The 25972-nt window shown below is 38.5% G+C and overlaps 1 protein-coding gene across 1 annotated transcript in view; it reads right to left on the reverse strand.

The window, feature by feature from the left end:
* VPS11 (VPS11 core subunit of CORVET and HOPS complexes) overlaps positions 1-25972 on the reverse strand; it is a 620327-nt gene that overhangs the window by 558904 nt on the left and 35451 nt on the right. Inside the window, exons 2-3 of the mRNA XM_044080942.1 lie at positions 16124-16272; positions 7127-7262 (exon numbers count right to left, since the gene is read on the reverse strand). Coding sequence (XP_043936877.1) covers positions 7127-7262; positions 16124-16272 — 285 coding nt within the window. The remainder of the gene's footprint in view (positions 1-7126; positions 7263-16123; positions 16273-25972) is intronic.

The following is a 25972-nucleotide window of genomic DNA, read 5'->3' on the forward strand; positions in this document are numbered from 1 at the left end:
AGTTTAAAAGAATTAGGGAGCATATATATCACATAGGGAAGGGGTCTGAATGTAATGCCTTATCTAAACATGTTTCTAAAGTAGGTAAACAGCATACATTCAAGTTTATGATAGTTGCAAGAACATATGACAATCTGAAATGTGGGGACATTAGGGATAGAACTGAAGAGATAGAGGCCAAATGGATAGTTATGTTGAGAGCTAATTTTGGCCATGGACTTAATGACAGCGTGCCCATCAAGCCCATTCTGAGAAAAAGGGGGTTACGTAGATAGATATGATATTAGGGTTGCTATGATTTTATATTTTTAAATATTTATTTTTATTTAATAAGTAAGATTTATATATATATGAGCATTTAAATGCTTTTTATTTTAAAATATTTTTATATGTTTATATATATATATATATATATATATTTTTTTTTTAATAAACTAATAAGATAGTTGATGCTAGCACTTTCATATACATTTATTTTTAATCTACTGTGTGACTGTATAACTTTAATTTCAATAGATTGTTAGGTCTTGTGACTAAATTAGATATATAAATAGGTGTGGTTAATTATGTTACTCATACACCTGAAGAAGCATTGTGTGAAAGCGCTTGTGTGACATTAAAGAAGACTTCATTCTATACAACGCCTAAAGACTGGTTTCTGCATTTATTTGGACACTGGAGCCTTACCTCAGCTTTCTTTTTTGGATTAATTTTATATAAATTTATGACTGCCAGTATCACAAGTGATAATTCAATAAAAAATATGAAAATAATAAGAATCTGAAAATTTGTCTATCTGTAAGGCAGGCACACACGAACAGAGACATACATACAGACACACAGACACACACACAGACACACACACAGAAATGTCCAAAAGAAAGACAATAGCAGGAGGATGAAGTCGGATAACAAAACACGAAATTACTAAACTTAAAATCATCTGTTAAGAGGTTGGGAGTGACCAACAGGATTAATGCACTGAAAACACACAGCACTCCAGCAATATTCTCACAAAGTAATAAAACACCTCCTAAATAAATAGCGTGGGAGAACCTGTAGATAAAACTGCACTTTCACTTGGGAGAAGACATATAGGAGAGGCCCTGCTATGCACATAGGCTCATAGGTAGGTACTGGGCTATCGGCCCTAGGGCTTATATAAGCCTAGCCAAAACAGGTTCCCTGGCTTTCGCCACCCATGAAAATTATTTTCCTGTGCCCCTGGCAAGCAGTGCCGCAGAAATGATCTGGGGTGAATTTTCTATTTCCCATCCAGTCATCAAGATTTTTCTTAAAGAGGGCCAATGAGGAGCTTTGCATGAAATGAATGGGTAGTTTGTTCCAGAGTATGGGGGAGTCTCTGGGACAGGGATCTATCCCTCCAGCATGTTCTGTTTATTGTGGTGACAAGGTTTAGGTCCCTGGAGAGAGTGTAGTTCAGAGAGATTGGGATTTCTTAAGTGTAGCATGTCCAACAGCTCTGGGTTTGACATAGCTTTGCATGTTAGGCAGAGATCGCTTCTGAGTAGGCAATATGAGATGGCATAACTGAAAAGGGGAGGAGTTAGATGGCTTTGAAATGTTTTAGGTGCCAAACTGCCACAGTCATGCCAGCTTTGAGTCTTAGAAGTAAAGGAAGATGGACCAGTCCTAACATACTGAAAGTTATGAACTTACCATGATGAAAGCTCTGGAAGAGAAATACCACCCTCTGCAATAGCAGACATTGAGACTGCTTGTTAAATCATTTTTTTTCCCACAACGGTGTGGCACTGTGTGGACTTAAGTTTACAGCAGCTAGCTTGCATGTGGAATAGCACTATCACACCCTAACACTATATAACATCTTGCCGTTAACCCCAAAAACTACCGTAGGAGAGTCCTGTTAAAACCCAACTCTTCATTCTAAATGGTCCACCCTATTACAGGGCTGAACAACATGGATGTGTAATTTCCAAATGTCACTGTGGCCAGCTTGGTAGATTTCAATATCCTAAAGCAAGGTAGCAATTGTCTCATATTCTCAGACAATTAGTTAATCATTAAAGAAAATAACACAGTATGTTAGAGATGTAAATACACAACTTCACTGAAGGCAAAAATCTTGCATACAAATGAAGCTGTTAGGAATACCCACACTACATCCCTCAGACACAGACTATCTTATGCTGAGGTACTTAAAAGAAACCTTCCAAAATCTCAAATACATCCAAAGCCACCTAACGGCAACATTATTACTCAGCAATTGCTAAAACACATACCAAAAGCAACATCAAACATTTCACATAAGCCTATGCACAATGGTCCTATAACAGCAAAGCCCAAAAGCCAAAGAGAGGTATATCTCGCACAGGACACCACTGCTGTGGAACAGACTCTCCATCCACATAAAACAAAGTTTATTCCTGTCCATATTCAAGTGCAACTTACATCTATGGATAGGAAACACAACATTTACGCAAGGAACGCCCCTCAAATTATCTATCGTATGATCCCAGTTAGTCTCATTAGGAGTAATATCGACCATGGCAAGGGGAAGGTCAATCTATAAATTGGATAGGTTATTTTGAGCACATAAAGGGGAAAATGGCTGGGCTTGAAATGGTCCACAGGGGTAGCTAGCCTAGTACTTCACCACAAACATATAAGGCAAGCATATACTTTACCTAATACTCTTGTCACTGGAGACACCATTGTGCAAAACATCTGGACACAGGATCCACAACATCATGCAGGCACTCAAATTACTGCACTGCAGATACCAATATGATTTTATCATAGTCTATGTTGTTGTAAATAGATTCATGGATGCATATGTAAAGTACTAGGCTAGTTGCCCCTTGAGGGCCATTTTAAGCCTAGCCAATTTCTCTTTTTGAGCTCGAATTAACCTGTCTCATTTGGTTAAAGGATTTACCCATTCCATGGTCAATAATAAATTACATGAGCCATACCTTATTGGACTTTATGAAAAAGGACATACTGGATCTCTTTGAATATATGTCACAGATAGGTATAAACCTTGCACTGAGCAGCATTCTACCTTCACCATGGATGATGCCACAGTATAAACATAAAATGACTGATTTTAAAATTGGCTTAGTTTCTGCTGTCATTCCAGAGGGATCTAACATCTGTCAGCATGGAATAAAATGGTCAACAGACCACACTGCTTTGCCAAGGATTCATTGCACCTATCCCACCACGCTTTCATATATTGGTTAAAACTTTATCTACCCCCTTAGAGCCTTTTTTAGTACATGGCAAAAAGACAAAACTACCAACATAGTGAAAGTCTCAAAGCAACCTTAAGGGGTTACTGCTCAATGCTAACAGCCTAAACAAAAACGCCACACCCTTCAAGCCCTTCTCACTCTGGAGAATGTAGACATCTGTGCCATGACCGAAACTTTGTTTAAAGCCATAGAATGTACTCTGGCAGTGCAAGACAATATAGCCTTCCACACATTTCAACCAACAGCACAGACTGGGGCCAAAGGTAGAGATGTCTTGGTCTATGTTATTAGTCTATGTTGGTTGCATCCAGGCCCAAGAAAGTTATAGTACAACACTACTCGGCTCTTACCAGAGCTAGCATTGAATACAATGCCTCCTTTGGCATATTTCTAACCAGACAATTACAAAAGTTGGAACACCCACAAAGGTATCTCACCAGGAGAATTCAGAGCATGAATACGCTGTTCTACACCGATAGTCTAAACGGTATGTCTCTGCATCCAGTCTCCTACAGGCTGCTGAGAGGGGATCTTTGCCCAATGTAAAGGGCCTCCTCAGACCCAGCCCTGATGGATCTATTGAACATTCACAAAACAAAACAGCACTCTATTCAAACGAGACCTTGACAACTGGATGGGACATAGTAACTTCAACCCTGGTCTGACCCCACCGATGTTTGTTATAGACAGTTACCATCAATAAGAAAAAGATTATCCTAAATAACAAACCCTTAGTTACCTCCCTACTAACATGCTCCCCCCGTATAGATGCCCATGATACTTGGGATTCAAATGGTCTGGGGTGCGTTACTAGGCTTGTTAGGGCCTAGTGACCCTTACCCTACTAACAACCAATGAACCATGCTGCCAAAAACCCACCTCCTATCAAACAATATACTACAGTCTTCAACTTCTCCAGATCTGAGGTTAGCAATGCAAAGTACTAGAATAAAAGGACACACAACGGCTTCTTAGTTAAGGAAGGAGATGTTGGGAGGGAATGCTGCTAAGGAAGATTTGCTCTTCCAGATTTATCGTTTCTGTAAGCAGTTATCTTTCATAGCTGGTAAGGGGAGGTTCACACTCAATTACAGCAATACCCAGTCCTAAGCTAGTCATAATAGGTAGTTCCTCTTCTAAGAACATACTTTTACAATGGCAGCCTCGAAGTAAGATATGCATATCACATCCAGCTTGTAATTTCTTACAAATGCATTAAGGGAAGGCCAAGTAGCTACTACAAATACATCAATAGTTGCATTTAAAAAAATGCTACCCAAGTAGCCAATGCTTTAGTAAAATAAATCTTAGGAACCATTAACAGTGACCTTCTATGTTTTATATTGAAATCTGATACGGCTGGAGAGTGTTAAGAGAAAAAGTTTTAAAAACATACTGTTATTTATCTTTTTCCTGTTCTTGCAAAGTGAACATGTTATTTGTTGGGATATGCCTATCAAAGATGGGCCTCATCTGTGAACAAAATGCAGCATTGCTTATGAACCTGAATGATATCTGTTTTCTGCATTTCAGAATAAAGAGATTTGGTTATAGCTCAGTGAAGCCTGGGATAAGGACGCACGGCCGAGTAAGAGCTAATTTACTGGGGCAGGCTGTGTGTCCTGGAAAATTTGAGCTACCGTTGTTGAATTGAACATTTTGTACTTCTTGAACATTCTGTACTAGCTGTGGGTTTGAGGTAATTTGTGATAAACATGTTTTTCCTATATGTTTTTCATAGCCAAATGTCAACGGTCAGAAATGTAACAAAAAGTTGTTTTGCTTGCAGTATAAAAGTTGATGCCAGTAAACAAGTTGATCAGATCAGTCCAGACCGGACATCTTGGCCAACATGCTGTGTAATCTGGTTAGCTGCTAATAAAGGAAAATTCATCGCCGGAGGCAGATGCGACTCGTTTGAATTTTTTCTTCTAACAGAGAGCCATCTAGTTAGTGTTATTTTTTGAAACCTTCTGACCCAAGTTTTTGCTTGGGAACAAGACAAACTGGTGACTGCCCTTTTGCATAGACCTAGTTTTCCTCAGCTGCTGGTGTAAATCCATGTAATGCAGGAAGTATGCACTGGAAATGAAATATGAATGGTAAAAACAATGGGAGATGAATCTTGTTAAGGACCGACTCAGAGGCTACCATAGACATGGGGGGGGGGGTAGGATGAGAAACCCTATCTTTCTGAAAAAAAGCAAATAAGGAAATTTGTCAGACAAAGCTTGCAGGTATGAAATTAACCTGACAGATATTAACACCAGAGGGGAAAAATGTTTCCCCATGAGTGAGGTGTCTTTTGAAGGTGCAAGATCAAAGGGAGACATAGTTAAATTTTCCAGTAAATAATAAGCCCCACACAGGTATGATCTCTCAAAGTGTCCACAAAAACATACCCTTAGGACAAGTTAGGTATCACAGTCAAAATTGACTGTAAGAGACATTAACTAAATTCCACATTAAAAGTACGTGTACAGTAACCAAGAACTGAAGGAAAATGAGCTTAGGACAGGTCCAATACTTTGTCAGTGGTCCAAACACATAAAACAAATGTATTTATCGCTGTGTGATTTGAGAATATGGTTTCTAAGATGATGATTTTTCCCCACCTCTCTCAGAAAAAGATTAACTAGCCACAACTGGAAGTGAAGCAACTGGCAAGTTAATCACAAGACGTACAAGTACAGCTGGGACTTGCCAGATGGATGTTTCTGGAGTGATTCTGTTAGCTTAGAATACATGCTTCTCCAGAAGGTGACCATTACAGAGTTTGAAGAACTACTACTGATTTGTAAATTTCTGCCTTTTGAATAAATCTCATCATCTGAGGAAATAGGGGAAAAGTGTAGAGAAGATAAGATGGCCCCTTGTAGATAATAACATCCTTCAGGGGTTCTCATGGTGCTTGGGTAAAGAAGAAAATAATACTGCACTTGGTGTTGGTCAGATGTGAACAAATAAGTCACAGCAAGGACTCCTCCAACACTGGAAAACATGTCTTGCTATTGAGGTACTGACAGGCCACTCCTAAGGCAATGGAAGGCATTTGTGGAGTTGGCTTGTCAGAGGGTTGAACTCCATGGGAATGCTGCTTGCAACTAGGAAAAACAATGCTTGACACAGCCTATTTTCAAAGTCTCAAAACTTCCTGCCATGAGGAGCAAGAACAAGTTATTTCTCATTTGCTGATGCACCAGACCATTGCTATGGTCGCAGAATATATGCCAATAATTTCCGGGGGGGGGGGGTGAGGGGGCACAAATGCCCTGCACCTCCAAGCTATGCTTCCACACCCCTGGTCTATAAACATACTATTTCAATATTGCACTAACTCAGAGAAATTATACATACAGCTCAGGGATGTACATTCTTGTTTGCTCAAACTCAAATATACAAATGAATGACAAGTTATTGGCAGGTAGCCTGTGGGCAGCTAAAATGCCACCTGTCTAAAGCAGAACTTAGAGAGAGTTAAAAACTAGTTTAAATAAAAAAGCCAGGAACTGCAGGCAGACAGAAATAAAAACAAACAAACAAAGGCCAAGTAACATGCATAAAAAGGCTGTTCGTTAAAGGACCTTTCATAAACAAGTAAATATTGAGTGGACTTTCGCTTTACAAAAGTGGACATTATTCATCTGCATGCACCATGCAGCAAGGAATAGGACAGGTTGATGGCTCAGGCACATACCTGGAAGTCAGGTTTTTATCAGAAATGTCAGCATCTTAACTATTATGTAACCCTAAATGATTACACTTCAGCATTTTTTAAACTGAACTGGCTTAAGTTATACGAAAAAAATCCATCAGCAAGACCTAAATATAGCTGAATGAAGCAGTACACGCTATACTTACAAGATTTGACTTATTTGGATACTGACCTATAGCCATAAAGTTCAGATTTTCATGGACAGTTAGGCAAGACACTTCAGTTGGTCTGTTCCCTGGTATTGCAGAAAAAATACGAGTGCATAATGGACTTCCACTGTCCCGCTTGTCAAGATTCCAGACTTTTACCTACAAAAGGTAAATGAACAAACTGGCTGGTTATAATAAAGGATTTAGTTATACAAATACACAGATTTCAAAATGAGGGTGGTTTATTCTCTTTACATATATTCTGAACTTGATCTAGAAGTCTATTCTGCAAGTAGTGCTGTCTCTGACTTATTAGAAAGGTGTTTGTTTCTCTTCACCTGTATGCTAATCTGAATTCTGTATATTACTCGGGTTGCGAGTGAATAAATTCTAAAATGCAAACCCACCTACTTTATCCCCAAACTAAAATAAACAAAAATAAATGCTCATTAAGGCTGCTCGTTTATATTTCATTGGTGATATCTATTCCAGCTCTCGAATAAACATTTAATTATTTTCTTACATAAGAATTACAACTGAAATTAAACACCAATTGCTAAATCACTGATTGTGTTAATTTCTGACATTAGATAACAACCACATTATAATTTACATTAAGCAACATCAGTCTTACAGCAGAAGGAAACAAATCAGCCTGTTCAGTTTGCCCTTTTAAGATATTTAACATTTCCTCTCCTGTCTATGTTTCCTCACATATCCCTTGTCCTTTAAAATACCTCCATAGACTTCCTTGTCCTCCACCCATTCTGGCAATCCATAACATGTGTCTATAACTCTCTCTGTGAGGAACTAGTTGGTTTACAACTATTTATTCTTGTATATCCTCCTCCCTACTATCTCTTTCCTGCACAGAATACCAGTGTGTTGATCAAATGGTTTATTTTCAGTACACTGTGCACATACAACGTAAACTCCTGAGAAAGCCATCAGCCCAACTACTGCTCAACATGATCTTGTGCTTCCACATCCTTCTTCCCTCTGTTCTGGTTTTGAGACAGAAAAAGAAAAGTCCTACAGTTTATTTAATCTACGGTTATGCTTTTTACCCTTCAGCCAAACACACTTTCTGTGGCCTTCATTTGTACTCCTTCCAGCAGCGTAATGACCCACACCCTGTACATCTCTTCAACTGCAGGCAGTACTTAAGGCACAGTTTGACCAAGTCCTGGAAGTTTGGAAGAATTGCTTCACTGATTTGTATGTTTTCCCTTAAAGCATACACCCAGCATTTCATTCACTGTTGCCACAGCCCTCTTACTCCTGATCCTCATGCACCATTCTAGGTGTGATAAACAGCTTTGGATCATCTACCTGGCCATCTGCCTTCATTTCCACCTCGTCCCCAGCTGAAACTCCATACTGCTGTTGTGCCCCAGGTGTAGAGGACTTTACATTTGCCTGCAATGAATGTCAGTTGTCATCTTTCTGCCCACATGGTCTAGCCTTTCACTAGCTCAATTACCTATAAATTGTACTCTGAAAGAAAAGATTCCTATATCTATAGCACTGCCAAATACAAAAGACAATGAGACAGAATCATCTGGACTGAAATTACACTATGACATACATGCAAGGTAACCTTCTTCTCTAAAAGTTCTGAAGAGAAGCACCCAGAAGCAACTGCGGTGAGGAAAAGTGATGATCTATGATCATTTATCACCTGAAGTACAGACAGAAAGTTATTTACAAGCAACAGATTTGTTTAAAATAAGCAGGAACCAATCACAGCAACAAGTATCAGCTGATACTTCTAGAGGTACAGAAATATCAAAATCAAATTCAAATGCTGTCTAGCTCTCGTGTTATCTATGACTCCTGTAAGTGAAGTTCCATCTATATTAGCATCAGCTAAGACCACAGAACTGTATTGAATATTCAAAAAACTATAGTCTGATAAAAAAGCTAGCCAGATAATGTCCCCTGTTTCAGAAACTATACATATGCACTGAACCGCTTAAATCTGTATTTGAGTAAATAAAAAGCATGAAAGGGTGTTATTAATAACTTTTCATGACAACCAGTGAATAGCTTATGAAAATTTCTACAATGAGTTGGAATGCATTTATACTAAGTGCATAATAAATATCAAACTGTACTTTCCAAGTCCTAAAAAGATACACTAAAGTACAAATGTTTTTCACTTCTAAAATACGGGAATGAAACATACGGCACGTTTCTTTAAAAAAAAACTGGTGAGAATAGCCTGCGCAGAATACCAGTGTGTTGATCATCTGGTTTGTTTTCAGTATACCGTTCAGATGCAAAGTAAACTCTCAACGACAAGCAGTCTAACTACCAATGTCCATATAATTTCACAGTGTCCTGAGAAAACCTGAAGTGTTACGTAATACATCTAGGGCTCTGGCATTTACAACAGTTGTGTTTGCACTTTTGCAACATTCAAGTACCTAAGCAACAGAAACTGCATGTTTGACTTGTCTGCTATTTCTGACACTAACAAGCAGTGAGACCTTGTTCTGTGTAATTCACACAAGCCTTCCATAAACTGACTACTCAGTAATGACTTGGCATTCTATTTCTGAAGTGCTTCAAAAAGTGCTACAATAAGCCTAAAATAAGTTTATATTACTATTACTGTCTAGCAATCAAAGATTAAAAAAAAATTTTTTTAATAAAATAAAGCACAAATAAATCGGCGTACACTGAGTTCCAGCTAGTCAATCTTTCCTTGAGATGGCTTTGCCCCAAACCTCCTGCACCACCTTACTAATGTGCATTAACACTAACCCAACTCCATGCCTTACATTAGCAAAGACTCTTCCTGTAGCACTACCACTACAAACACATTCAGACACTCAACCAGGGTTGCCAGATTTCCAGCACCCCAGGTAGGGACAAAAAAGAAGAAGAAGGTCTCTCTCGGCAAGTGAAGACCAAAAAAAAGGTCTTCGGCAGTACCAAGCAATTTTTGATTGGCACGTATGCCAGGTATACGGGACAATCAAAAAAAAAAAAAAAAAAAAAAAAAAAAGTGGAGGCTGGCCAGGATTTAAACCGGCAGGGCGGGACTCGGGATCAGGCTGCTGATCTCGGGACAGTCCCGCCTTCTGGCAACCCTGCACTCAACCCATACCGCACCTCACAAGCACAATACATTTATCCCCTTTCCTAACCCTTACTGTAACCTTTTATTTTTATTTTTACTTTTTAAATTTTTAAGCCTTACTGTAACCTTAACCTGCAAACACAAACCCGCCCCATTGCTGAAACATTCAATATATCTGAATGTTTCAGCATTAAAATGAAATCCTAAGCTTACCTTACCCACATGCACTCAGTCTTCCTCCTCTTGACATCTTCAGCAATCGAGAAAGAGGGCTTTCAATTAATTTCCAAACATTTCACTCTGTTGACGAACTGATGAATCAACAGAATGGAACATACTCATTTACCATGCTAAGAATGGACAGTAGGAAAGGAATGTTTTAAGGAACTGTTTAAACAGGTGAAGTTCTTGAACCCATTTATGTAGAGAGTTCATGTTTAATAATTACAAGAAAACTTAGTTTTAATAACCGATGTTGATGAAAATAAACCAAACAGAAGTATGACAGTTCAGTTTAACCATTATGGAATAAATTGATAGAATAATTTTACTTACATCAGCTGAGGAATAGACATGAGGAAAGGAGCATCTCAAGTAACTGCTTGAACAAAGGAAGCCCTTTAACCTGTATCTGTACATTTGTCATTTAACATTTGCATAATAATAAGTTTGTTTTATATGCTTGGTTTATTAATTTGTTGGGAAAATAGCCAGGAGACAGTTTTAAAATCTAGTCAGGAAATGTAATGACTTGTTATGTGCACTAAAATGTTTAAGAAGCATCAATATTTAGAAATGAAAACTTACTTGCTTCTGTTTTCCTGCACATGAAAAATATACCTCATTTCTTCTCTGAGATTGACATAAGCATCAGTGCAGCATACCATGAGTACCAGGAAACATAACTAATTTGTGAGGGATGAAGGCTGGATATTAAGTATTGATAGATGGAAGATTAGATACTGCAAATTCTAATTCAATTAAGGAGTATGTTAAGCAAGCAATAATGAACAACAGGGTATGTGTTACTGAGAAATTAACACACACCCAGGGCTGTTCTGAAGGGTATTATTTACATAGTAACACACACACACTGGAGGGTACTATTGCATTTGGAGAATGGGCTGTCTGTAAAACTGATTTGCTTTACTTTTTTATTAGTATATTACTATATTTTTTAAATATTTTTGATGTAAAATAGTTCCTCCTCCTAATATTTTAAACTTGTTGCAGTTTACGTAAATGCTGTTGGAAGAAGCATTTTACATCTGAAATAGAACACTTGAAGATAATGCCCAGATTTTTAGTTACTTTTTTGGTCCATTACTAGCACATTATTGTCGAATGAAGTCACTAAACAATGACATATGAGTTTCAGACTTTATTTTCTTCCGAGAATGTATACAAAACAAACTCTTTTTTTCTAGCAACTTTCAAATTTTATAACAGCAGTGTTTAAAATCTGTTCCTATTTTTTAGCCTTTGTGCCCCCTTTATTTTAGGCTTTATCCAGATTTATTGAACTAAAAGACTGAGAGGTATACATACATCTTAACTGCTGCTGTATACATCTTAACAGCTGCTGCTGTTGCTCAATCGATCTCTCTCCCTCTCTCTTCTCAAACACACACCAAACACTTCCATCTTCATGCATGCATATAGTCATATATGCAGGCATGCAGACAGAAACATAACACATATTTTTATTTTTTAATGTTTCTTTTAATTCTACATTCATGAAACAAAACTCACTTTCATGCACGCATACACTCAAACACACACACCTTCCTATTTTTTGTTTTAATTTATGCTCCCATGAAGCGGTAGACTCATTTTTCAGTTGGCATTACCATCCTGCTGGAGGAAGTCTGTTTTCTGATCAGGGTTTAATGTACGGTTCGCTTATTTTCTAACAGGACATTATATTTCAGTCAGTACTGTCCATCACGTTTATTGAGTTTGTTTTTTTTTTTTTTTAAGTAAGGTGGTATGACTTGTGCTCAGTTAACGAAATATGGGTACACTGTAGTATGTGATATTTCTGAAAGGTATGAATGTAGTATGGCAGAAACTAATACCACTTTACTTATTATGCTTTGTTTGACAGAGCAGGATGGCTGTAAGAAATTTCTTATTAAAATGTTGCTTGTGTTGGGGAAAAGGGGGCTATGGGTCTTCTTTCTGCGAAAGCTGTAAATACATTTCAGTCTCTGATCTTAACAAGCTACTCGCAAAACCCCTTCTAGCAATGACTACCCTGTCCACCTGCCTATTGCTTCCTTATCACCAGCATTCTGTTACAAAATCAGTCCCTCATTCATAGAACTATACCTTCTACATTTAAATAGAAATATATACACAATTCTTGACACGTCTTTTGCAAATGACATTACAAAATTTTCTTTACAGATCTTGAGATCTAATTCATCTTGTTTAACAACCAGTTTACCCAAACACTAAAGCAAGTCAACAATTTTTAACCTGCTAGTAGTCAACAATCCTGGTAATTAACATCTTCCACTATTCTTATTCACCCCTTTGAATTACACAACATAGCAATAAGACATCCACCAAAACCCATTTAATTTAGATCCAAACACACCAAAAATACTTTGAAATCCCACCTCACTACAATGGAATGATCTCCCATACAGTGATCCTAATTTAGCAGTTGAAAATGTAACAAATACCCTCTTACAAATTCAAAACAACCTCCTTCCAATAATTTCAAGACTCTACAAACAAAAGAAAATAAAAACACCGACTATCCAAAAAGTTAAAGGCACTCCTAGCATTTTAAATATGAAGTCTGGTACAAATTACAGCAATGCCATCTCCTGATTTCAGGAAACACTTTATTCACCTCTAAAACCTAGCCAAAAGCAGCTGGAAAGTGCAAAGTTAATTTTCTAAAATCTAAACTGCTAAGAAATACACCAAAACAATTTTAAAAGGAAGTAAACCGTTTAACTAGTTATAAGCTCACAACCACCTCCACTGCTGCCAACGGTTTCCTAGGCAAATTTCCAAGTTAAGATTTTCTGGAAGAGTTTAACACACTTCCACATATCGCACCCTCTATTGTGCTTTAATAAAACTGAAGCTGTAGACACTGTGACCGTACTTGAACACGTTTCATTGGATGCCTGCATTGCATTGAATAGGATACTTGCACTGTATCTAATAACCTAGAGCCCTGCTTCATAAACTAGTGCAGAGAATCATTAATTTCCTTCTCATGCATGTTTATAATCTTTATATCTTCAAGTCATAATGTCCACCATATGGTAACTTGCACAACTAAAACTTCTACCAAAACAACTAAAGCAAACAATGCGTCTCATTTCCAGTCCTTATTCATCACTCCAACCCTTAGTTCTCAGAAATAAAACCATTTACAACCATTCACAGTAAACTGACCAACACAATATACTTTCTCTGAAACAACATGGCATTTGGGCAGACCTCAGCATGACCGCATTCTGGTCACTAATTGGTGAAACTGTAATCATCTTCTTTTGGCTGTTCCCGTTAGGGGTTGCCACAGCGGGTCATCTGTTTCCATTTCTTCCTGTCCTCCGCATCTTGCTCTGTCACACCAACCACCTGCATGTCCGCTCTCACCACATCTTAGGCCTTCCTCTTTTCCTGTTACCTGGTAGCTTCAACCTTAGCATCTTTTTCCCAATATACTCAGCATCCCTCCTCAACACATGTCCAAAACAATGTAATCTTGCCTCTCTTGCTTTGTCTCCAAACCTTTCAACCTGGGCTGCCCCTCTAATATACTTATTCCTAATCCTGTCCACCTTCGTCACACCCAGTGCAAATCTTAACATCTTTAACTCTGCCACATCCAGCCTTTTTGTCAATGCCACTGTCTCCAACCCATATAACATTAGGGTTACCACCTGTCCACTTTGCGAGGGACAGTCCCTCTTTGGGCAGTTGTGTCCTGCATAAAAATTGAAAAAATGGCAAATGTCCTGTGATTTTAGGACAAAAATATTTCTTATATTGTATGTAATACTTGCATAACACAGTTATTCTGTATCTCAAACACCTAAATAGTATATGAAACAAAATAAGCAACTAGAATGCTACAAGAATAAGCTTTTATTTAGGCAAAAAAGTGAATTTCTGTCCTTTGTACCGGCCGTGGGTATGTTTTGCCCTGCAAAATCTGACGTTTGTACCAAAAATGTCCCACTTTGGGCATTTGAAAAGGTGGCAACCCTATATAACATAGCTGGTCTCACTACCCTCTTGTAGACCTTCCCTTTCACTCATACAGATACTCGTCTGTCACAAATCACTCCTGACACTCTTCTCCACCCACTCCATCCTGCCTGTACTCTCTTCTGGTGAACTGGTGAAACTGCAATGAACATGGATAAAGGTATCCTTGTTGGCACACTTTTTAGAGATCTAACAAGGGCCTTTGATCTTGTACAACAACCTATCCTTATTTCCTCGAAATAGGTATGAGCCAAAATGCTTCCAACTGATTCCAAGACTACCTCTCCAACAGACTCGATAAATTTAAGACTGTTTGTCAGAGGATATGGAAGTGCCAATCAGTAATGCAATAATGGTTACCCATAAAGCAAAGATCAAGTCATAATGTCCACCATATGGTAACTTGCACAACTAAAACTTCTACCAAAACAACTAAAGCAAGCAATGCGTCTCATTTCCAGTCCTTATTCATCACTCCTTCCTATTTAATCTACTTCATGCTGAAAACCTCTCCCAACTAGTAGCTAAATTAACTGTGAAAATCCCTTCCAATAATCTCAGAGTACAAACTCACTCAGGACCAGTTTTACTCACTCCAAAGACTACTACGGGCATTTTATTCTTGGCCCCAAAATCTGGGAATCCCTCCGCACTCATTTCAGACTTGACCTCTTACTGCAAGTTTTGAACCAAACTAAATGTCTTTTTAAACAGACCAAATACAACATTCTTCCCTCAGATTATATCACCTAAATTCCATGAACTACATTCATCCACTCTCCTCCCATACCCATTACTGTACTTGAGAAGTGATAAATCGCCACTACCTTAGCTCATTCATCCTTACTTTCTATCTTCCCTTCTCTAGCTCACCTTTTTTTTATGTGTTGGTATCCTACAGAACACCTTTGTTGAACAGGCTTTAATATCAAATGTATTGTAAATGCTCTGTACGTAATGAATAAAACACCTGTTTATCCTTTTAGTATCAATACATACTTTTAGTGTTCTTCCTTGATTATGGAATTGTTTAAAAAACTATTTTTGTTATACTTCATCTCTATGCTAAACCTGACATTCACCCACTGTTACAGGTGTTCTACCCCAGTCAACATATATACATTTAATTAAATTAAACAAACATCCAGAATGGTGAATGACCACTGCAGAAGAACTACTGTACATGTCTGAGAGCTATATGCACTGTCAACAAGAAAACTATATGACTACAAACACCAGAGACATTTCCCATCATAATGCTACTGACTGGAAGAAAACAATACTTAGTAATGTGGATATAATCCAGGGAACTGAGGATAAGCAACTAACTCAAAATGAGTGCACTAATCCTGGTAGGTGCCAGGAAAGTCTGAATTAGACGCTTGTTCAACACAATCTATGTTAAGATGGCACTTAACTCATCTGTACTGTGCAAACTATAATAATTATCAGATAAATAGACCTTTTCTATGTCTGTTTATAAACTTTCATTGCTGACCAGGTACTGGTTCTGTTTGCTTCCCCTTCTGAATATTAGGATCTTTGCATCGGCACTCATATAAACCTTTGGATTATGAAACTTGTCAACCTGTATAATCAATGCAGTGAAAGTAAGTCAGGTATTGTCTTGCTCCCTCTGCAAATCACCTCTCATAAAAAAAACTCTTAAATATATTATGAAAGCACTTCTTACCAGGGGGTTAATATCATTTTCATCCTTGCCAACTGAAACCAGGATACTGTGCTGCTTGAGTTGGTACAGGTGGGTCACAAGGCTTTTATAAGCTTGAAAGGAGCTCAGTTGAAAAGGACGTGTCACAAACCAGATTCTTCCATCCATATGTGCTCCACAGTTAAGGATTACATAAACACAAAATAATCAACATGAATCCTCCACTCCCACAAAAAAAAAAACAGCGCAACTAGAAAACTATTTCTTAATTTTTCAAACAGAGATGAAGACCAATAAACATAAACAATACTGAAGATTATTGTCCATGCATAATTTCCCCATGGTTCTTTTGCACTGATTGCCAAATAAGTATTCATAAAATTACTTCAAATTTAAGTTTTCCTTGGATAGCATAGCCCTATGATGCAGTCAATTAAAATACACTCTGGGTTAATTGTTTCAAGAGCTGATATAAGTACTCTGAAAATCACATGGAGGAGGCAAGACAAGATGGAGTCATATGACCACTATGAATGTATCAAACTTAATGTCCTGAATGCAGCTATAACTCTTGCTTCTTAAAGGATCACTATGTGAAAATAATTAAAAAAAAAAAAAAACACTTGTTTTTAACTTTTCTTGAATTTCTACACATTGCTAACCTCTATTCATCAGAAAGTAGTAGTCACTAGTAATTTTCTTGTGTTTGTAACCCTCAGTGTCCTTCTGGGGGCAGACACCCTGATCAGAGCTTGCATTCTTCTAAAGCTAAATATTTCCCATAATGCAACACTTGTTGAAATTACAATGCATATGGCTTGACTGTTACATCTCAGTTTCACTCACTTAGAAAGGAAGAAAAGAGTTGCTTTAGTATGTAAAGTCAGTGAAATTTCCATTGCACATTTTCTTATGTTACTCGATGTATTTCTCTGCAAGTGCAATATAATGCATACTATCACTGCCCCTAGCAATGTGCACACTTTTCTGTCTGAGTTAATGTCAATATTACTTATCAGTCTACACCACTACATCGTTTTCTATTCACTCCTACCCAAGAATTTTGACAGTTCCTTGAGAAATAAAAAAAGAAGCAACTGTCACAAACTTTGTATTTTATACCATAGTTATTTTTAAGCAATCTGCAGATGACCTACCAAAAGTTTAAATGGATCTTGTTGCAATCCTATTAAACTTTTTTCCTCAAAGAATGCTATGGTTATTCCAAACTGCTCATAATTCTCGCACTCAGAGCGGTGCTCATTTTCAAATTTTGGTTAGTTACTATTTGTAAGTCAGACATAGTGGCCAATTCAGTTGTCAAGTTGTAACCACATACATCTGTAGCAGTAAAAAAAACTCTGCTGACGTCAGCTGGCAAACAAGTAGGCATAAGGTAGGTGTCCCTGTGCCTCTGTTCCACACTTCTCTGTTCTTTTCAATTACAACAATCACTGCATGCAAGCGTGCGCAGGCTCGCACACACACACACACACACACACACACACACACACACACACACACACACACTATAATGTACCACCAAAATTATCCATTATGCATTCCTGTACAAACACAATTGCAATGGTCTAAACCAAACACCTCTATTCATGCCAACACACCATCCAAATGCACCATTAACCATTGGTAATGGGTTATCCCATGTGATATAAACTTCATAATTCCCTATAATGCTTTGTGGTGCATGTTTCCAACCATTCTCAGCTACTTCAATAATGTAATGTTTGCACAATCCTCAATATAATAATCTTGCCACATTACTATGCTTTTCAGTATACAGACCTTCTGCCATTAGTGTGTCACACCCAGCAAGAAGATGTTATTTATTTACTTCACATTTGTTAACCAGGTTGGTCCAGCTGAGCACAGGCTGATTTTCAGTGGAGACCTGAGGAGAAAAGCTCCAACAAAATATACAAATTATTCAAAATTATACAATTTTCACAAAATTAAGTAATAACAAAAATAATAGAATAATCACTAAGTTGAGTAAGCAAAAGTAACAAGTACATTAAAATATGTAGTAAAGTTATTACACTATTTACAGTATATACATAGAGAACTTGTAGCAAGTAATATAGGAGAAAGATGCGTGAATGGGTGTACCTTCGTTGAAGGTTGTGCATCAGGGCTGGTAACATGGCACGTAAAAATCAACTAACAATCATTAGCGGACCGGAGTTCTGCTGTGGCGACCCCTAACCAGGAAAAGCTGAAAGACTCAACAACATTCTTATATGTTAGCTAAAAATTAGTGAGAGTATACCATCATATGCTTATTTTTGTTAAGTAAGAGGTGTTACAAGCTTACGGCATAAACTGCAAGAGGTATTATATGCTTAAGACATAACCTGCAAGAGGGTGAGTGAAGAGAGTGGTATATCCCATTAAGTAGGGTCTTGACAGGGGCATATCCATGACTTAGAGAGAACTTCTTAATTCTTTATTGAACCTGTTTGTGTTTGGGATGCTACGTAAGGTAAAAGGGAGATTGTTCCCTTTCTGGAACATAGTGGATTTATATAAAATTTTGCTGATTGTTTTGTTGGATTTCTATGTATGTAGAAGGAATTTATCAGTACTTTGTAGTGGGCGTCGGGGGGTCACAATATTGGAGAGAGAGGGACAGGCAGTGGGTTTGTTGAGTAGACAGTGAGTTAGTTTGAATTGTGAGAGTTTAAGATGGTGGGGAAATTCCATCCAGTGAAGATTTTTTAGAACAATACTGTGGTGTGAGGTATTAGGTAGGTTAGCTGCAAATTTAGCAACTTTGTTGCAAGTCTGTTCAAGTTTGGTAAGGAGAGAGGATTAGAGTTTTTAAGAAATGGAGCTGCATAGGGTAGGAAGTAAGTAGGCTTGGGCCAAAGAGTTCTACAGTCAGTAGTTAGGAATTTCTTGTTCTGATACAGGAGACAGTTTTTGGTTTGTTTTTTTGATGGACTGCTGTATGTGCAGATCAAATTTTAGTTGATTGTGTATTGTCATTCCAAGTAATTTTGTGTGGCTGTCTAATGTACTGATGGTTTTGTAGAGGAGGAAATTGTGAAAGATTGTTTGAGATGATTACTTGATTTACGGAGAAAGAAGAGAAGTTTACTCTTTTTTGGATTCAAAATGACTTGATTTGTAGTTTTCTACAGAAAGGTTAAGATTCTTCTGAGAGAGACTGAAGTTGTGAGTGTGCCAGAGGTGGTGATAAGTGTGAAATCATCTGTGCACTGTACAAGGGTAAAATGAGAAGTTGAGGTATAGAGGTAATTGGTGAAGATATTAAAAAGAAGGGGTCCCAGGATGAAACCCACACCTGTGTGAATGGGCAGAAAAGTAATACAGGAAGACTGCCATCGGACTGACTGTTGTCTGTTTGCTAGACAGTTGGAGAACCATTTGAGGGGGGAAGGGAGACAGATGTAGGCTGGCAAGTTTGGCTAAGAATATGGAGTGGGATACCGTGTCAAAGGCTTAAAACAGGTCTAAGAATAGACTTGAGACCAGTTTGTTATTCAAGAAAACACTGGTTCCAAAACACCAAAAGCACAAACCAGTCACACACAGCTCCTATAAACGCTGTCCTGCCTCAACAATTGACTGCATGACAGTGTCAGCAGAAACACCAGTTCACATGGATAAAAACTGAAGTTTAATTCCTCCAGCAAGCAGTAAAAACAATACAAATAGTTCTGAAATTAAACCAACAGACTAAGCGCTTTCATCTTCTTACAGAAGACTTCATCAGAATAAACAAAACCCATCTCTACACCCATTTTTATAGTACATTACTCATCTTCCATTGGATAAAACATTAATTAAGTAATTAATTATGCAAATGGCGCCAGTGAACTAGAATTTAAAAAAACAATTAGTAAAGTTGTTTAAACAGTACTCGCTGTATAAGACAGATTAAAAAAATTTGTTTTCAGTGTATATCAAGATATAAATACATATGAAAGATCTTGTTCAAATAATAAAACTACTCATAAAGGTAAAACAAACAAAAAAAAAAACATCCATTGCAACATATAGGAAACAGCCATAAAAAGTTAACATGGTTTTACAACAGGCATAGTACTGAATGTGTATACATAATTTAGTTTTTAGTCCTTCTAGGCTTAGATGTGTTCATTTTTAAGGCAGGAAGAAGTATGATCATTCATACCAGGTGGGGTACAGGCATCCAGTTTTAACTGCCATATCATTTCTCTATATTCTAACATTCTCCCAATCCCCACCCCTATATCACTAGGAACCACCTTTTCCAGGACCCAAAACTTAAAATCTGCCTGTGTGCTCACCAGACTGTGCCTATACAGAGCATTGGTTTCTCTTTTTCTATTGATGTCATAATTATGTTCATACACACGTCGTCTCAAAGTACGTTTGGCTTTACCAACGTAATATGCCCAGCAATATTTGCAGTAAGTGAGATAGACCACCCTTTTGAATAACAGCTGTTGTACATCAAAGTCTTAAGGCTAGAAAGTATACTTGGTATTTCTAAACGTTTACAGTTAGCCATAAAAGTACATTGGGAACACCTTCCGCACTTGTGTGTCCCCATTTTAGCTATTGTCCCATTGAAGCTACTGCTCTTCTTTCCAGTATTTCCTTAAGACTATAATTTCTCTTATAACTGTACCTCAGTTGTCTGTTAAATATGTCTAACCTACTGGGCATTCTTTGAAACATACCCCATACTCTACTTATGGTTTTCTTTATCCACCATGTATCTTGGTCAAAGGTCATTACTAGAAAGGGTGTAACAAATTATGTCCCTCTAACCAAATCCTGTTCTTTTATTAAAGGTTCCCCATAGTGTAAGGGTATATACAAATTTCCCCATCCTTGTAGCACTTGTTCTTTAATGGGTCTAATCAATTCATCCAAGTACCCTCTTTCTAAAAGAGAGAATGAACATAATCTAACTCCTGTATAAAATCATCCTTATTGGATGTCATCCTTGCACCTCTTAACATCTGCCCCTTCACAGTATTATGTTTCTGAAAATAGGGATGACTACTTTGGTAGCGTAGGTAAGAGTTGCAGAAACACATTTTCCTATAAACCTTAGATGTAAATTTGTTGTTATCCAAGTCTTTTTCTATGCAGACATCCAAGTAATTAATTTTATTCAATCCTATTTTGTGGGTAAAACTTAGAAATTCTGTGGTGGAATTCAATAATTCAATAAAATTGGGAATCATCTCAAGGGGTCCTGTTCACACAATAAAAATAGCGTCCAAAAAACGAAAGTACCTATAAATATAATCGTTATACATAGAATCAAATACATGATAGATTTCCCAATATAACATAATATTAGCCAATATGGGGGGCACAGAATGAACCCATGGCAATCCCATCTAGTTGGTGGTACAGCTCCCCCTGAAAAATCAAAAAACTGTTTTTGAGCACCAACGCCATATTTTCAAGTACCTACCTAAAATCAGCTGAAGATAGAAATCCAAACTCTATCAACATGTGTTCGATCCACTCTAGGCCTTTTTGGTGTGGAATAACAGAAAATAAATCCTTGATGTCCACTTTCACAAAAATAAATTCAGATTTAAACTCTTAAACATCCTATCTTATTGTAAAACATCCCATGAACCTATAAGAATATGTGGGTATTTGTGTTGGTACTGTTTTAATTTTGTGTCCGCAAACATTGCCAGGAGCTGTGTTTTTGAACCCTTGGAGGTGACAATAGGTTTAAGGGGTGGGTTTCTGACATCTTTATGGACCTTGGGGATCCCAAGCATACTAGGTATGAAGGGTTTTGTAACCTTCAAAAATTGGTGTAGTTGTTGTTCGTTAATAAGACCTTGGCTTAAATTATCATCCAAAATCCAATCAATCTTGTTATTAGCTATATTCAACTCATTTCTAGACACCACAGCATACCTATTGTCAGTGTTTAGGATCTCTGCAATTTTGGTAGTGTAGTCCATATTATCCATCAACACCCCCCCCTGACAGGTTTCATCACTCTCAAATTAACTGTGTTAGTCAGTTCTCTCAACACCCTTCTTTCTTCTCTGGTTAAATTATTTCTAAACCATCTTTGTTTGTTGAACTCTTTTTTAAGTTCATAAATAACAAGCGTTTCGAAATTGAATAGATCTTGGTTAAGGGGGAATTAAAAGTACTCCTTCTAACCAGCATGTTGGTAAACTGGTGTACTGGCTGGTTGTGGTACAGGTGCTCCAAATTTAATTTTCTCGTGAATAATTTTCTATCAAGAATGGTATTAGCTACTTGTCCACCTTTACTCAGTACAAAGGTGAAACCTTTCTTAAAAAGAGAAAAGAAATTATCATCCACCCTCAAATCAGTGTAGTTATAAATGTGAAAGTTGTCCTTTGTAATCACAATATTACACCCAGAATCACCGTTAATAGAATTTTCACAAAACTCCTGTATTGGGTCCAACAGCCCCTCACCTGCATTTTTATATAACTCATTGGACAAAAATGTTTGATCACTACTCACACTACCATACAATAACCCATGATTTATCTGTGGTACTGTCTCCCCCGATGTCGATGATAATTCCTTGTAACCTCTGCATAAGATGGCTGGGATGTCAAGTTCCAAATCCTTTTGGACCTCCTTGGATCAGCCATCCCTAAAGGGACATTGTTAACATTATCATTTTCATCATAATGGGTGTCATATCGAATACCCCCCCGGTTCACCCCATTATGAGAATTCATCAACTGTCTACCTTGGTTAAACCTACCAGGATTTTTTCCTTCTTCTCTAGCCCTTTTATAACCCCCCCCCCCCCCCATGGGGTAGGCCCACTCTTGGGAATATTCTCTATTGTCCCTTTCTAACTTAGATAGTTTCCTTTTGTAGTTCTTGGAAATGATTTTATCAGTGCCTTGTAGTACAATCATGTAATCACGTTTGTATTTATCAACAGTAAAAAGTAAATAATCAGTAATTTCTTTGTACAGTCTATCAATGTCTGTTTTTAAACTAACAATGACACTGCTATTATTTAAAAATAGCTTTCACAAGAGCTAACCCACAACCATTTAAAATCCCCACAATTTCTTTATAAAAGGCTATACCAGGTTCTAAATTATTAGGGAACTTCAGAATACGTAAACCTTTAGGCACCCGATTATTTTTAAGACACTCAGTCCGGTACCAATTATCTAATGTAAGATTCCTGCACTTTGTAAGTTTAGACTAAGTTCTTACATTTTTCTGTGTATGACGAATGATTCCCTCAAAACCCTTGTTGAGCCATATGTTAAAGTCCAAGTCTTGATAATGTTGTAAATTGCCCATAATACACCTCCACTGCCTTCCATCCCCAGATCGAGTTTGCTGAACTTATACTGAGAACCTGACCTGATAGATTTACTTGTGACCTATACTGCAGTCCGTAGGCTGATCATGTGCCAAGGTCCGGGGGAAGTAGAGAGGGACAGTTGAAGACAAATGAAGTAAAACTACTCAGATGAAAAGTTATGGTGAGTATATAACTTCTTTATCTGAAGTAGTTTACTTCATTTGGTCCCCAGCTACTGAACTCCAGGGAGGCCCTCATGGAAGGATATTCCAGAGCACTGAGGGACCAAAGGATGCTCTCCTTCTGGAAGTCATATCCAATTTGTAATGCCTCTGTCCTTATAGACCTGCAGGATGCATGAAGAAATCCATCTAGCTATAGTGACCTAGGAGATAGGTTTCCCAAAAAAGGGTTTATAGAAGGAAACAAACAATTGATCAGCTTTACAGAAATGTTTTTGTCCTGTGTAAACAGAATCGTAACTGTGTATCAACTTCCAATATGTGGAGCTTGTATTCCATCTTGTTCATAAAATTAGGAAAAAACACAGGCAAGAAGAAAAGATGGACTGGATCGAAGGGAAACTCTGTCTTTGTGAAAAATCATGTATGGAATGTTGATGGACAAGTCCTGTAATTCTGAACCCCTTCTTGTAGAGGTAATAGCCACCAGAAAAGCTGTTTTCCAAGATAAAAATTTCAGATCTGTAGTTGTGGCAGGCTCAAAAGGCATAGCGACCAAAGCTTGAAGAACCACAGTAAGGTCCCACGGGGGAACCGGATCTTTGACCAGGGGTGTAACACAAAGGTGCCTTTGATAAGGGCTTTACACAGTCTGGAAGAGGCTAAGGAGGCAGAATTCTCATCTACATGAAATGAGAATGGCAGTCAACTGAACTTTGAAAGTAGAAGAATTAACTCCGTGCTGGAAAATATCAGCTAGAAAATCAAGAATGGCAGAAATAGGAGCTGTGAAAGGGTCTAAACTCCTCTGAGAGGCCCAGAAAGAAAAACGTTTCCACTTGCTGCGATAAACATTCCTGGTTGAATACTTATGAGCAGCTACCAAAATAGATCTAACTGAGGAGGATAGTCTGGGAGTCCTGGCAATCACGGGAACTGGAGCAGCCAAGCCGTGAGCTTCAGGCTGTCCACACTCGGATGAGGCACACCTGAAGGGCGTGAAATTAAATCTTGAATGGGATCTAGGATCCAAGGTGGAGCCAGAAGGTGAGACCAAAGGAAAGGAAACCGTACCTGGCGAGGCCAGAAGGGGGCAATGAGGATCACTTTGCTCCCCAGTCGACAAGCTTTCTGCAGAAATCTCGGAATGAGAGGTACTGGCGGCAAAGCATACAGAAGACCGGCAGGCCAAGCATGAACTAGAGTGTCTCTGGGGGACCCCCTCCCCCGGCAGGGGGCTCAGAGTGAAAAACTTGCTGCACTTCGCGTTGGAAGGAGATGTGAAGAGATCGCAGCAAGGTGGACCCCACTCGGTGAAGATCTGTTCCTCTACTGACAGATCCATAGACCACTCGTAAGGCATCAGAATGGTCCGACTTAGCCTGTCACCTAGAATGTTGGACAGTCCTGGAATGTGCATTGGAATGAGAAAGCGACCGGTGGGGATCACCCATTCCCACACTCTCATGGCCTTGCGACAAAGGGGGTAAGATCTGGTCCATCCCTGTTTGTTGATATAACAGACCACCGAGATGTTGTCAGACTGAATAGCAATCATCCCCAGAGGAAGAAAGGCATGAAGGGCCTGCAACCCTAGAAGGACCACCCTCATGTCTAGGACATTTATATACAAGCTTGTCTCTATGGGGGACCACAGGCATTGGATTGTCCTGGCCGAACAATGCCCCCCACCCGAGTTGGGAGGCATCCGTGGTCACTGTGGTTTGGGCCGAGGCTGGAAAAAAAGGTAGTCTCTCCAAAATGCCTGGAGAGCTCATCCACCATAAGAGGGACGACTGACACACTCGACTGAGATGGATAGGATATGTCAATGGCAGTTTCAACAGGGACCATTGAACTGCTAGAGTCCACTCTAGAATCCTAATGTGAAACTGAGCACACAGGAGAAGAGTTACGGTCGCCGCCATCGAGCCTAGGGCCCTCAACACTGATTCCGCTATTGGAAGATGAGAACGGTAGATCAGGGAGACATGCATACTCAGACTTTGAACTCTCTCCGAGGTCAGGAATACTTTGCACTGAAGATATCTATCCTGGCACCAATGTAGTTATCACCTGTACAGGATCTAGGAGAGATTTGGATGTGTTGATTGTAATCCCCAAACGCAGGGCAAGTGTCTCAAAATAATCCCTGGTTTGGGAAAGTAGATGCCTGGTGGGAGCAGTGAGGAGCAATCTTCCAGGTACGGATAGACCTGAATCCCATGAAGCCTCAGGTGAGCCGCTACGACTGCCATCACTTTGGTAAACACCCTGGGGCTGTGGTGAGACCAAACGGTAGGGCTCGAAATTGGTAATGATTGACTCCTAGCCAGAAGCAGAGGAACCTCCTGGAGCTTCTGT

This window comes from Protopterus annectens, chromosome 8.part0 (genome assembly GCF_019279795.1).
Source record: "Protopterus annectens isolate FY-2018-M chromosome 8.part0, PAN1.0, whole genome shotgun sequence".
NCBI lineage: Eukaryota > Metazoa > Chordata > Ceratodontiformes > Protopteridae > Protopterus > Protopterus annectens.